Source organism: Neolamprologus multifasciatus, chromosome 17 (genome assembly GCF_963576455.1).
Source record: "Neolamprologus multifasciatus chromosome 17, fNeoMul1.2, whole genome shotgun sequence".
In the NCBI taxonomy this organism is placed as follows: Eukaryota; Metazoa; Chordata; class Actinopteri; order Cichliformes; family Cichlidae; genus Neolamprologus; species Neolamprologus multifasciatus.
Window position 1 is genome coordinate 11,842,197 of NC_140455.1, and position 15,092 is coordinate 11,857,288.

The 15,092-nt window shown below is 42.0% G+C and overlaps 2 protein-coding genes across 2 annotated transcripts; one reads left to right on the top strand and one right to left on the bottom strand.

Moving 5' to 3' along the window:
* The first annotated feature begins 92 nt into the window (after window positions 1–92).
* Window positions 93–7,965, top strand: bmb (brambleberry). Its single transcript, XM_085138069.1, has 13 exons — window positions 93–279; window positions 2,047–2,309; window positions 2,504–2,632; window positions 2,729–2,914; window positions 3,003–3,225; window positions 3,597–3,713; window positions 3,800–3,979; window positions 4,169–4,375; window positions 4,462–4,603; window positions 5,951–6,012; window positions 6,119–6,246; window positions 6,325–6,446; window positions 6,820–7,965. Exons 2-13 carry the CDS (start codon window positions 2,049–2,051, stop codon window positions 6,947–6,949), a joined length of 1,887 nt encoding a protein of 628 aa, XP_084994195.1. The 5' UTR covers window positions 93–279; window positions 2,047–2,048; the 3' UTR covers window positions 6,950–7,965.
* Window positions 7,951–12,462, bottom strand: LOC146499000 (GDP-L-fucose synthase-like). Its single transcript, XM_085138087.1, has 10 exons — window positions 12,135–12,462; window positions 11,553–11,698; window positions 11,361–11,475; window positions 11,125–11,253; window positions 10,977–11,050; window positions 10,385–10,518; window positions 10,124–10,255; window positions 9,957–10,036; window positions 9,644–9,743; window positions 7,951–9,544 (listed from the first exon to the last, which is right to left on the bottom strand). The coding sequence occupies exons 2-10, from the start codon at window positions 11,690–11,692 to the stop codon at window positions 9,489–9,491; spliced, it is 960 nt and encodes a 319-aa protein (XP_084994213.1). The 5' UTR covers window positions 11,693–11,698; window positions 12,135–12,462; the 3' UTR covers window positions 7,951–9,488.
* Between the last annotated feature and the right edge of the window lie 2,630 nt (window positions 12,463–15,092).

Sequence of the window (15,092 nt, forward strand, 5' to 3'; positions counted from 1 at the left end):
GGTTTTCACTTCACTGTCGCTGCTGTTCCAGGTGGGCGGCGCCGCTCAGCATCCTCTGCGAAACATTCCGCGCATACCGTTTTTTTCTCGCCGCGTCCAGGACGTTTCAACCGTGAAGTAAATGAAACGCACCTTTTAAAAGAACGTCTGCCATTCCATTGGTTGTGGCCTCGACGAGACGCTGAAACGGGCTGAAGAAAGTTAGTGACCGTCATTTGAATCAGCTGTGTGAGGGAGACGGGGGAGAGTTACCTTGTCAAGGACCTCCTTGAACAACAGGTATTTGTTTACAAATGAATCTATTTTATGCATCTAATAGGGCGTTTTTATTTCAACTGTTCATACATATTGCAAAATATGATAAGCTAATTTGTTGTTTTTTAATGACTGCAGTTATTTTAAAATTGGGGGAAAAAAACTTAACATTCTTACAGTAAGCTAATTAGTTTTGTTTCCGTCCCGTTTAAGTTATGCAAAAGTGATTATTTGTTAATTAAATAATGTTACTGCAAGTATTTAGCAGAGCGCTGCAGCAGTAGGCATGCCCGGGCAAGCCTCGGTAGGATCTTCATTCAATCAGAGAAATAAATGGTAGTTGTTATTTCCACATTGTCTAATGCATCCAATGCAGCAGAAACACTTTATAGTCATATACAGAATGCTAAATATCTATATGCTAAACGTCGTCACAACATTCTTTTAAATATGCACAGATCATCAACAATGTTGAAACCACCTGCCTAATGTTTTGTAGCTGACGGTCTTACCACCAGAACAGCTCTGACCAGTACGGACATTTCCATAAATGCCTGAGTGGAATGAGCTCTGGGCAGTTTGGTGCTCGGGTCATTGCCTTGGGCTCTTTGCTAAAGCTGTCCCTGAGCAGGTTTTGCCCTGTGGTTTAGGCACGTTATCAAGGGGTGTTAGGATACGACCACCTAACATCCACAGGATTTAAGTTGGTTAAACATTTTTATTCTTCTCTCCACTGGTCAATGGTTTCGATGCGTTGGCTGATTTGCTCTGTTGCTTTTTGTACACTGCCCAACAACAAAAAAGAAAATTAAAGCAACACATCAGATCTGAGGGTTAAATACAATCATGCTGCATATCTATACTGATATGAAAATGATCACCTTACAGAGGGCTGAATTCAAAGACATATTGAAAATCAAAGTAAAAAAAATGATGGAGCAGGCTTGTCCACTTTGCGGAAATTTTAATTGCAGCTAGTCATAATGGTACTTAGTAGTTTGTATGGACCCCTGCCTGCCCCCCGCCCAATGTGCTTGTAAGCATGGGCACGGTGATGGTATCCTGAGGGAATCTCCTCCCAGATCCGGATAGTCTAAGATGCAACCTGCTGGTTTTCAATTAGTTGAAACATAATGTTCTACAAGTGTTCTACTGGATGGAGGTAAGGAAAGCATGGGGGCCAGTCAGTAATATCAACTCTGTCCTCCTCCAGGAACTACTGTCATACTCTCGCTACATGAGGCCAGGCAATGTTGTGCAGCAGAGAACATCAGTGGTGGGCCTGCTAATTCTGGTATTCTCTGGCAAATGCCAGTCAGGCTCCATGGTGTGGGCAGTGAGCACAGTGCCCACTAGAGGATGTTGGGTCCTCGGGTCACCCTCATGAAGTCTGTGATTGTTTAGTGAGAGACCTTCACACCAGGGTCCTGCTGGAGGTCCTTTTATAAGGATGTGGCAGTGTTTATCTTGTTACTCCATGCACAAAAGAACAGACACTGATGGGATAAGGACCTCTACAGCACTGCTCACCTCTGAGTAACTGCCTCCCAAAAGTGATTAAAAAACAACAACAACCCATAAACACACCTAAACTCAGAAGAGTTGAAGCTGCAAAGGGTGGGCCGACATCATATTTAACTCTTTGGATTAAGAGTAGGATGAGAAGTTCATATGTATGTGAAGGCAGACGAGCAGTTACTTTTGGCAGTATAGTGTGGTTGCAGGGATTATGAGAAATGTATTTCCCATGTTTGATGATTTGCATGCGCACCTTGTCATGTTCTGATCCAGACATGGGTCACCTCCTCATCCACTACCCGCACCTCCTGCTGACTGTCAGCATGCTGGCCTGTCAGTGTCTTGCGGTCAACGGGCTGTTTGAGTGGCTGAGGCTGACAGAGGCACCTCGAGCAGCAGCGCCTCCGCAACCAGCTGCAGTGGCTCCAGCACATCTTGCCAAAGACGCTCAGTTTGAGATGGCAACTGCAGATGAGAAGTTTTTAGCTGAGGCAAAGCAGATGGAGCTCAGCCCATTGGACAGCTGTCATTACAGGGTATGTGGGCCTTGAAAAGGTGTATTTAATCCAACGGACAAATAAAATGTTTTTGAACAATATTAGGTTTAAGTTTGGAGAAGGCTGGGGAACAGTGTTGTTAAGTGTCTTTCATATAAAATTCTCATGGCACAGTTTTCAATACATTTTTTAAACAGAGGAATCATGTTTCTCTGGTTTGTCTCCTCCTGTAGGTGATCGCTCGGCTAAAGTCGAGCTGTGACAGCCTCTCAGAAGAAAAGCTTGCAAAGCTCGGAGTGGAACTGTTTAACTGCCAGGCAGAGATTGAGGGGCGCCAGACGTACCTATGCACAGAGGAGATGGTAAAAATACGATCTTGTAGTACTTGTCAGAAATGGCTTTAAAAATATAATGAAAAAAATATAATGTTGTGTGCTAATCTCAATTTTATGTGTTAGACCATCAAAGAGTGTACAGCAGACATGGATTCAGATACATGGAATGCTTACCACATAGTGAGCAACAGAGCGCGCTCCGTTTGTTACGCAACTCGACAGCAGCTTTTCCGGCGCAGAGCAGAGCACACAGTCAATGCACTCATCTCCACAGCCACCAGCCAGCTAGATGCAATGAAGGACCTGAAGGTAGGGCTGGGTTTAAAAAATAAATAAATAATTTTTTTTATTTTGCAAATCAGTGATTTCTTGGGATTCATGAATCATTTTCAAACAGGAGGGCCAGGTAGAGTTGAAAGAACTGACTGCAGCATCACTGGACAAGCTGCTTGAAGGCCACAGTGCTCTGCAGGCTCAACAGGGGAAGCTGCACGAGGGCCAGGAGCAGATGGAGAGTTCACTGAGGGACAACCTGGAGCGTCTGGGTCAGGAAAAAGCTCTCATCGCCTCTGGACAGGAGCTGGTAGCTCAGCTCATTCAGGGAATTACACAAAGAATGGGTGAGAATTTTAAAATTTTCTGTATTTTTATTCTATTCTGTTAAAATTGACTTTGGGCGTGACTGTAAATAATCCGACATAAAGGCTCTTTTCATGTGCTAACAGTCAAATTGCAGCAGTTTGTAAATGGGTTTACTACTGACCATGGATAAAAGAAACTGTTTGTCAAATTACAAAGTACTTGAAAATGACCTTATACAGATGGTTTGATGCGCTGAATGACTTCTGGAAGTTTTAACTTTCCCCTTTTAAATAGGATAAAATATTGAACTGCAATTCTCTTTAAGAAAACTCTGTAAACACACCTGATGCCACATCACGTAGCATGGATTTTATTCTTGCCGCATGTCTTTCTGTCCACTTTTTTTTAGAGAATGTGAGCGAGCATCTCCAAATCCAGGGCTCTGAGGTGCAGGACAGCCACAAGGTGATTGTCAAGGACCTGGCAGATGTAAGACACCAAGCTCAGGACATCTATCAGAAAATTGGTAAATGGCTGAAATTATTTGTAGTTTATAAAACTATCCCCCCCCAAGCAATGTGCTTACATATCTTTTTGTATGTGGCTGAGTAGACCACAGTATGATAGAGTTTCTGCAGTATCAGGATCAGACCTCCCAGTACTACACTGACCTGATGAACAAGTTGGAGCGCATGAACAGCACCCTGGGAGGCATGCTGCACTACCTCGATAAGATGCAGAGCCGCATAGAGGACAGGTTTCACATGATCCAGGGCTACCTCGGATGGGCAGGTGAGACACGGCAGCAATAGGGCACACTCCCTTTTTACAGGGTCTTTTCCTGCTACAGAGAAGTTGGATAATTGACTGTCAGCAGGACACATTTAGAAATTCTTTACATTCTCTTTGACTAAAAAAAAAAAAAAAAGGTTTCTGTATGACTTAAGAATTCTTTTTCTTGTGTTTTTTTTGCTTGAACAGGTTTAAGTCTGACAGCTATGTGGACGTGCATCACACACACAGGCTACTTTGTACTGTGTGCAGTCCTGCTGACATTCCTGCACTGTCCTGGTTTCTCTCGAGCCATGCTGCTGCTCACTGTGCCTCTGAATGCAGTGGCTGAAGTCAACCAGCAGCCAGCGCTGGATCTCACCAGCCTCAGCCTGCTGCTGCTCACTCTGTCTCTGGGTATAAACATAAAGTCACTTATGAGGAAAATACATTAGCTGCAGTTTTCTGAAGCATTTGTCACAGTGTGAATTTTGTTTCTGCAGGTCACTGGTTTGTGAATCAGCTGTGGGCATGCTTCCAGATCACGAAAAAGCTGACCAGTCCACTGCCACTCAGCTCGTGCACCATTGTGGAACCGCAGAAGCAGCCTTGCAACTCTTATCCACCATCATCTACACCACAGAAGTGAGTATGTTGCACACTAGAACTGCAACTTGCGTATTGGTCTTTGAAAATGTTCAATTTAACAGACTTCACTGAATGGTAAGGCCATCACCATCTTGGTGTTTTGAAACTGGACATGGAAGAGGGGTGACGTCTGCTTGCTGATGGACGCTGGTAGCAGCTATCAATTATAATATAGAGCAGGGGTCCCCAATCCCAGGCCTCGAGGGCTGGTGTCGTGCAGGTTTTAGATCTCACCCTGGGTCAACACACCTGAATCACATGATGTATCCCAATTCGGGGTCTGCAGCCTTAAAGGTCGCATTTTAAGGCCGATTACGTCACCGCGACGCGACGAAGGCTGTCCCAATTCGAAGGCTGCTCAAAATGCGGCCCTCAAATGCGTCCTTCATTTCCCTGAATTTTAAGGCGGTGGCGGTGTAGACTTCATGGCCCAACATATCCCAGAATGCATAGCGCGGCGGTGGGTGTGGATAATTTTGCCGAAAAAAAACGGCGGATGAGGGGCGCCCGAAGAGTAAACTTAAGTAAGTACTGAATATTATGTCACTTATTTATGTGCAAATGTTTAATAACGAAGAACATGAAAACATTACTGTTGGCCACATGTCGGCAAAGTTATGTTACATTAGTGACGTTTGTACTAACTTGGTTTTAAAGCCTTTACTTTAAAATATACGCCGTTCAATAGCTGAGCTTAATCTTACAGAGAATGATCAAAGCTCATGTAGAAACAAACAAACAAATGAACAAAAGATTTTCTCCTTCATTTCTGTCAAACAAAGCTGTATGAAACGTTTCCAGCTGTTAGTATCATGGTTGCTAGGCAACCTAGGCAGCACAACGGAGGCTAGACTGTCCCATTTCACAAGCCTCGCACTTCCGGCCTTAGCGGTCTTTAAGTACGTGGCCCTTGAGAATCGTTGAGGCTGCGTACTTTAAGGCTGCAGACCCTGAATTGGCATTACAGCCGTTGAGACGGTAATTTATCCATTTAAATCAGCTGTGATGGATCAAGGACACATCTAAAACCTGCAGGGACACCGGCCTTCATGGACTGGGATTGGGGACCCCTGATATAGAGACAGTAATTTATTAAATGAGCACCATGTTGTAGATGTTAAACTTAGCTAATGATTTAATCCAGCTCAATCAGAAACTCTTGAGTTCACTGGTCAGTTCTCAAACTGGTAACTGATGATTTGTTTGATCGAGTAAAAAATGAATTTTGAACTCTACACGGTCAGTAAGAGCTTCAGGCAGTAGAACATGTATTATTGTCTACACCAAATTAACAATGATTCCTTTTGCATCTATTGGACCTATTTTCTATCCTTTTGTGCTCAGAGATGAAAAAGATGACATCATTGAGAAAGACGACCTATTGAATCCGGACAGCTTTTTATCAGGTGGGAAACACATGCTGAACCTTTTTACAGTGAATCCTGTTCAAGAGCAGTGCTCTTTGTATAAATTCAGCTTCTCAGTTTTGCTGTCAAACATGTTTGTGTTCAGGTGAACTTGGCATATCAACTGTGTCTCCACCTCAGAGGAAGCTTACACCAGAGTCGAGGCTTATGCCAGTAATTGGTACACCAAATCACTCCACTCCCAGGTTTATACCAAAGCCACTTTCTTCAGCGGTAAGCAAACGGAGTTGATGCTGTATTCTCAGTGCATCACTAGTGGCAAGCAAGACAAATATTGTTAATCTGTTTTAGGCTCTTTGTGACGATATACCCCTGAGGAACCTGGGAGGTGTTTTTGATTCAGTCACTGACTCGCATGATTTAGGGAATGATTCACGAAGTGCAAGTCCCACTCCATCGTTAGTCAGCAACAGGTCAGTAGCTCCAGTTACATGCACATATTTTTTCTGTTTGAAGAGCTAAATTGTTTATATGGACTGTGATTTAATGTACTTTGGGTTGTATATAGAACTGGAACCCTGACATTTGAAATGAGCATGTCATGTTAGGGATTCTAGCTGCCCGTTCATTGCTGTGTTACTGATACCAGTTTTCACTGACATCATACAGAAATAGAAGTAAGAGTCTCCAAGAGCTTTTGGCCTATAGGGGTTGTTTCAATGTATACTGACCTCATTATTTGAAACTGTGGAATTAATAAATTACCCTCCAATATAACCTCATTATAATGAGTAAAAGGGAAATATGAATTGTTAAAGGGCATCTTTCTGTTTTTCCTGCCTTCAGCTCAGTGTCAGGCCGTCAGCTGTGCAATGGCATCACAAAAACAGGAAAAGTCTGTAAGAAGAGAGCCGTGCCAGGACAGGAGTACTGCAGAGTTCATGAAGGGGGGCACTCCTCGTATGTCCAGTTTTAACAGGCTCAGCAGTCTTTGTTGTCTGTAAAAACTGTATACTGTAATGAAATATTGTTTGTACTAAGTTCTGTCTGCACTGCCCAGTAAGTAAGATTGCTGAATGAAAATTACGTCTGTAGATATTTTAAATGTTTTTAGATGTTTATTTAGCTTTTTGTGTTTAATAAAAATGAAAAAACTCTTATCAAAATAAGCCTTGTCCGAGTATGTGCATGTACACACTCGAGAAACTGGGCTCCGTTTTTTTTCTTAATTCCATGCTCTTTATTGCTTTCAATGTACCTAGGAGAACATGGAAACAGGCAGTAGCAATGTGACACAGATGAACATGTATAGCCTATTCATAGTGGTGGGTAACTGGTTCTATATATAGATGGAGGGAGAGAGTTATGTGAATTTGAGTATGTGTAATATAGGTATAAACGAAGAGTATTTACTGCATGGTTTGTTTCAGTAAAAGCTGTGGTGGACGTTTTAGTAGAGACAACATGTAAGAAATGGCCTGTGAAAAGCTGCTCTGTAGCACCTACCAAAGGGAAGGAACTGGAAGAGGTGGTATCCTGGGTGTGATGGATCTGAGTGTTTCCTAATTCTGAGTTTGTACAACTCATTTAGATAGCACCCTGGGTTAACAAACCCAAATCAAATAATTAGTTCATTACCTCTGGAGAACTTCAAGACTTGTTGAGGAGGTAATTTAGCCATTTAAATCAGCTGTGTTGGATCAAGGACACATCTAAAACCTGCAGGACACCAGCCCTTGAGGCCTGAAGTTTCCCCAACCCTGATCTATACACTTCTGTATACATCAGGGTTCTGTTCTGTGTCTGTTATAAGGTGAAGCATGAACTGAATCCTTGTTTTGTTTTGACGGCATATGAACATATACAGAAATAAAAATCACAATCTGTGACATATTTCTTTCATATCAAGGATAGGACACTTGAGACACATTGCAAATATAAAATATTTATTTTGCCGATTCGTTTAAATTAAAAAAAAAAAAAAAAAAAACCCCACTAGCCCACATAATGCTCAATTATATAAGCTGGATCAATCAATACCCAAACCCTTCAATAAAAAACGTGAAGTCAAAACAATTCTGATTTCTGAATGTTGTGCCAGCACCTGGATTACAAGATTGAAGCAGCCCATTTCCCAGCTGAAATGATTAACGCTACCACAGTGACTAAAACTCTGAAACTTCTTCATACTGGTCGTAGAATAGACGATGACATCATTTTTCTTTTACTGAAGGACAGTGGACCCCACGACCTGTACGTTCCTAAAACGTTCCACGCTCAGCTGGATGATCTAGTTTAGATTAAATCTGAGGTGACTGAACTCTTTCTGCTGGTAACACTGATACTGGAAACCACAATCAGCAACTCTGCAATTTAAGTTAAAACTGGGAGGGAAGGAAAAAAAAACAAAAAACCTTACATGTAGCTCAGTACCCTTTAAAATTTGACTAGAGAAAAATGGCAGAAAAGCTTTCTTTTAAATCAATAGGCTACAGCACAATTAATGTCAGTCCTTTTAAAAGCAAATACAAAGAGCTAAATGGGAAACCAGCTGAAAGCACCTGAATTTAGAGGGCGTAGAAGAAGAACGCTCTTCCTCACAGCAGCTGGACGGATTCAGCAGTGATGACTTTAAGGCCTTGCAGTACAATTTCTCAATTTTATTTTATAGGTGTGTTGAGCCATGAAAGGAAATTATTTTTGTCTCCTACTACAGACTAGTAGTAAATTTCATATGTGTATTATTTCCTATTGACTGAGGGGCACCTCTAAATGCAAGTACAGAAGTATGCTAAATGATCATGATTTTGCAGTGGTCTCTTGAAAATGCTTCTCTAACACTGAGTCCACAATCACAACATAGCCAGTATACAATAGATGGACTTCACTACTGTGATTTTACCCTTTGCTTAGTGAAGCTGTTGTGATTTTTGCAATCATCAATTTGGTGTTTTGAAACCAGATGTGACGAGGTAAGGTACTGACTTGTCATTGAACGTCTCTTTATAATCACTAACACTTGAATCTAGCTACAGAGCTCAAGCTCATAAGGAAAGTGTTTACTGAGGTCACAGATTGTGGATGAGCAAAGATTTCTACATGACTGGACTGCTTTTTACAATTGCAGGAGTCACCCCCTGCTGGCCATTAAAAAGAATGCAGGTTTAAGGCACTTCTGCATTAGCTCACAATTTAGACCCTGCAGCTACACCCACCTTTTATATACAGACAAGGATTCTAACCAGTTCCTGACACAAGAATAATGCCACCATGGCTCGGTGGCATCCTTTCAGTCCAATACTTTTCAAACTGGTATTCTGACAAATCATTCACGATTTAATCCAGCTAAATAGAGTCCACGTACAGAAAAGGGGTCCGAGGTCCTGCACCCAACATTCAGCACAAAACAGTATGGTGCTGCAGAAAGAGGGCAACAACAGTAAGACTCAACACCAACTGCCTTGTGTTTGTGCTGTGAAGCACTTTGTTTAGCACCGATTTGTTTGGCAGTCTTCTCACTTCCTGGCTGTGTCATAGTTGGCAACAAACCAATCACAGGTTTCCTTTAAAGCTGCAAGTGAAAAGAACCAGGCAAGTCAGTTAACTGATGGAGTCTTTTGAAATTTCTACACTGATAGCATCTAAATGTCAAGCTTTACATCAGCCGCACCTTGGTTGAAGGGGGTGAAAGTGAAGTCTGGCAGATACCGGCACAGCTTTGCATTGCTGGCCGTCTTTTTGAACTGTCCGTCTGCTTTACTGGTGTCAAACTGAATGTCACTGGTAAAGGAAACAACGAGACAACAAGAAGCAATGTTGGGGTTTGCTCAATAGTAGTCTACAGTCTTTAGCTTACAACATAAAGCGCTTTGAGGCGACTGCTGTTGTGATTTAGCGCTATATAAATAAAACTGAACTGAATTTAACATTAATCTTCCAAATCCACTGTCAAAAACAAATAACTTGCATTACTGAAAGGATACCACAACTTCTCCTTTAAAGCCCAATGCGCCAACAACAGCTTCTGCTGCTTCTTTGATGGACACTTCATCTTCCTCACCAACTGGAAGCAACAGATGTAGCATTATAAGAACACTTCTCCTTAAACTGCCATCATCATTGCATAGTCATAGAGTCTATGAGGACTCACCAGAGAGAATGATTGGCTCAACTTCTGGATACTCCCTCAGGACCCAGAGGAAAAGACGAGCCAGGTCCAAAGAGTAGATGAACTGTCTTCTAGGTGTGCCAGAGCCCCAGACCACCAAGGGTTTCCCCTCCTCTGAACAGTACAACATGTAGATGAAGTCACATGTCCATTTACACCACCACAAACTTGTAAATGCTTAAAGAGAAATGCTGGAATGACGATGTTTTGTTTTTTTTGGGGACTTAAAAATTCACAACTTACTTTGAGCAATGTATGCTTTATGTATAAGACCTGGTAGCACATGACCATCTTCGATGCTAAAGTTGTCATGAGGACCAAACACATTAGTGGGAATCACAGCTGTATAGCAACGCCCATGCTGCTGTAAATACGCTCTGTGAAGCACACACAGGAAAAAAATGTCATGAGGCTGAAAATTTTAAATGCATTTCCTGAAAAATAGGCAGAGACATCATGCGAGGGTGACACATAGCAGTATGGGAGAATTCTCAAACACTAATATGGCGAATGTCCTGTGAAACTATACACATGCTAAACAGAAGTATAACTAAAAACTGTTGGGATTATGTTGGTCAGCCACAAGATCACGATTGTTTTACCCCTTTGAAACACCCTGCATTTGTTGATCTTTTAAGACAACAACTTCCTTGCTGGACTTCTTGAAAATAAAGTGGTTTTATTGCTCCTGTTAACCAAAGTGTCCTCTTTCTGTCATCTTGGCTAGAACTGTTCTAAACCAGTCTGCCAGGGAGGGAGTTGAGAGCTGGGAGAGCTGAGAGAAAGCACAATGCGGTAGAGGATATAGAAATGACACATAGAAGACATAACGTACCTGTTGTGGACATCAATCATCCTCTTTGCATAGGCGTAGCCAAAGTTGGACTCATGAGGTGGACCGTTGTGGATCTGTAGGAAAGGGAAGCGCATGTGAGCTGCTCTTTTCCAAATGCGCTGATACACAGAAAGGGAGGTATATTTACCATGGTCTCGTCAATAGGATAGGTCGTCTTATCAGGAAAGATGCAGGTGGACAAGCAGGAAACAACCTTGACCACGCCCGCTTCATGCGCTGCCTGCAGCACATTGTCATTGATGTAGATGTTGTTCCTCTGGAATTTAAATAAAGCAGGATGAGCATCAAAAACATGAATCTAGATAGTCTACGATCATAACATTTCTATTAAATGAGTTAATTAGATGAACAGGTTCCTCATACCCAGAAGTCCAGGTTATATTTCATGTTCTTGAAAAGCCCTCCAACCATAGCAGCCAGGTGGATGACGTGCGTAGGCCGGTGTTTCTCAAACACTGCCCGGGTCTGGTCCATATTCCTGAGGAGAGGCCACCAGCAGGTTAATAGTATCAAAATATGTGACAGCATTTTATCTTGAAGCGGAGCAACTCTCACATGAGGTTGGCATCTTTGGAGGACAGGAATATCCATTCCTCCCCCTCCTTGGCTCCTCCTTCTTCTTTCACCACATGCTGTATGGCCCTGCCCACCAACCCGGATGCACCTGTCACCAACACCCTCATGGGATCGCTCATGTTTATCTAGGTAGTGGAACATGAACAATTCAGCACAGGACGAATCACAGGGAAACTCTGATTTAGATACAAGCTATAAACATCGTCAAACTTTCTAAAGCTAACAGGTTTATCTGTGTTTTCATGCAGTAACGTGTGCTATTTGTTAGATGCTTCCTGATTTTTATCTGAGGTGATCTGACCCGTACAAAACGAGCAGATTTTGTACATTTATAGTTGCATATTTGACACGTACACCGCACACGACCATTCAGACAAGCTAACCTTATTAGCTGTTAGGTGGCGGTAATCGCCGTCATCGTTCCTTGGAACTCGACAAAGTAAAAAACTGATTACCTCGTAAGTTTACTTTTCTTCCTAAAAGCGACATATCAGTGCTAGAAATCCTCGTTAACTCAGAGTTAAACAAATAAGCTAGCATTAAAAAAAACAAAACTTTTACCTGTTTGAAAGCTGAGAACAGAACAGAGAAGCCGGTTTCTTCTCTTCGTCTCCTCTTCCTTCTTCTTCTAAATTTAATTGGCGGTTGTCAAAGAACTGAATGGTGCATTACCGCCACCAACTGGTGTGGAATGTGACTGGAACGTCGCTCAAAAGAAGAAAAAAAAACCCTCAATTCCCCCTAAGCCATTTATTCTATTTTAAAAACTGAAGTAAGGTCTGATAACGTTTACTTCTAGAGTCCTTTTGCAGTATACCAATAACATCTAGTTTCATTTTTATGTTACTCAGGTTTTAGGTCAGTTGTCTTCTCTCCATCTAAGCTGCTGCGTCTTCTTCTTCTTCATCTTTTTATGACGGTTGGCAAACCCCTTCAGGTATATTACCGCCACCTTCTGGGCGGAGATTCTTTTCCGTAGGCTGTCCATTTACCATCCCTCCAGCGACCCTAGAGAATAGCTGGACTGGCCAAATTCCCGGTGGGCCTATGGTAATTTTTCGTTTTAAATGGGCCGATGTTTTGTTGTTGTTGTCTTTTTTTTGTAACCGTGTAAACAGTGAAAGGTGGCGGATTGGACAGATGCTGGCAGACGTGTAAAAATAACTCAATTGTTTGGTAGTGGCTATGGTGGAGCTTTCACAGATTCAGTAAAATTAGCAAGTGGTGGAGGCCAGCAGGTGGATGGGGGAAAGGGGGAAAGGGGAGGCGGAGGTGGAGAGACCCAAGGCGGCTGCCGGTCCGACTGTCAGGTGAAATGAGCTTCAGGTAAGAAGTTATGACCTGCAGTCTATCTGGGTCAGATATAAACCAAGTTTAGGTGTAGTTTATGTTCGTTGTGGTAACTTTTTACAGTCAGTTACAATAACTCGTACTGTGTACTAGCTAGCATGACGGAGTTTCTATACAGTTGGGTGGGTGCTATGATGTTACTGGTGAACTTTATTTTATTCATATGGTTAGTTAGTAGAGTTGCCTACCGTCCAGTAAATAACGGAATCTTCTGGTATTCAGAGTTAATATTATGCATTTCATATTGAGCTGAAAATAAACGGGATTTGTCCCGTACTTCAGCTACAATAAAAAAAAAGACAAAAAGCTGGAGTTATTCTGTGTCTTTACGCTGTCAGCTGCCTCTTATTCTCTCATTCTCCCCCCTCCCTCTCCTGCTGCTACTTCAATCATGAAACTGATCAATGATCAGCTGATCGGGGTTTCTGCCACAAGTCCCTTCTCTCTTGCTTGTTTATCTCCCGCTTTGCACCAGAAAGAGGAAACTAGCGGAGGTTGCGTTAAACAGCAGAAGCGCCTTTAAACTTGATCAGCTGTTGTTAGAATTTATTTAATATTACTTTCTAGTATCAGCTGATGTTTGTTGGAGCCACGGCTGTAAAAGCTGCTGGTCATGATATCAGTTTGGTTATCTGGTGAGAGGGAAACATGAAGATGAAACCAGGAGATGTCCTTACTGAATCATCAGAGCTGAACAGGTGATGGAGAAAAGGGTTTACCTTTTAGGTGACATGAATGAGTTGAAGGGAAGCTATGAACTGTTTTTGATGGGTCCCAACATAATTTCTTCAGAAGAAAGTACTGTACATGATGCCAGTATTTTCCCACATTTTCTAGATACTGTACTAGTACTTTGTGTAAAATGCCACCTGTCTTTCTATCTCCTTTCACTTTTAAAAGGTTGCCATGTTAGAAAAAATATTTTGCCCTGCCATGCTGTTTATTGATGTGGTAAATAAATAGTTTATGAAAATATCACTAAATCTGTCATTTATTATTTTTAATATTCAGTAATGGTCATGTGTCACCTCTAGTCTTCTCTGTCTTAATTTCAGGTTTCCACCATATGTTGTAGATAGTTCAGGAAGTTAACTCAACCAAGCAGTCTTTGGGTTTCGGCTAAGTACTGTTTAGAATACCAGAATAGGGAGGATGGTGTAGGTTTAAGTTTATTAGACTGATGCATATATACCAACAAGACAGTGTACATCACTGTCACAACGACGTTTGTTTTCATTCAAAGGCTTTATGGTTTTTCCTATAATACCTGGTGGGCCGGTCTCTAGTCAAAATGCCCGGGCTGATTTTTTTGTCCCAGTCCAGCCCTGCCCTAGAGGCTTCTTGCTGGTTCACTTTTATCTCTTCCAGGTGTATGCATTCTGTCTCTTCAGCTACTTTTCTCTTCTTTACACAACTACCGCTTTCCCACACTGTCAATCTCAATACTGACGTTACTGTAGACCAGTCATCTTCTTGCCTGCCTTTTTCAAGCAAATCAGCCTCCGTGTTGCTTGGTTAAAATCTGTGCTTTCCATCATTTTCCCTTTCAGACTTACTCTTGTGAAACCCACCTCCTTACCATCTTCACCTTGGACACCTCAGTGGGAGCTTTATTCAAAGCCGAAGTCGTCATCTTCAAAACCACCAGCATCTAGATGCTGGGGGATACTGGGTAGAATGAACATGGTGAGCTGGTCACCCACATGGGACAGCTCCAGGATCTTCATACCTTGGTCATGGATTGTAGTTGTAGGGCTGCTTCTTCTTCTGGTACATCATCTGGACTGAACAGGTTACTAATGATGTCATTAATATATGTGATGTGTGCTATGGCTCTACAGGCCTCAGCATAATTTGAGAAATGTTGATACTGAAGAGCAGAAGCAGTTCAATTAATCAGATATCAGTAAAGTCTGTGACGCTCTGTGTTTAATGTACAAGCCCAATTTCAAAAAATGTTGAAATGAACGTTTATTCATGTATATAAAAACAGACTGCAATGATTTTTCCATGTGTTATTCTCAGTCAAACACAGAAAATCATGTATCATGTCAGATGCACAAACTGAAAAAACAAATCGATTTTAAGCAACAAAAAAACCCTTTTTGAACATCATGACAACATCCTCTTCAGAGTGGAGGACACAGTATTTATGTTCTCGAAAACTGG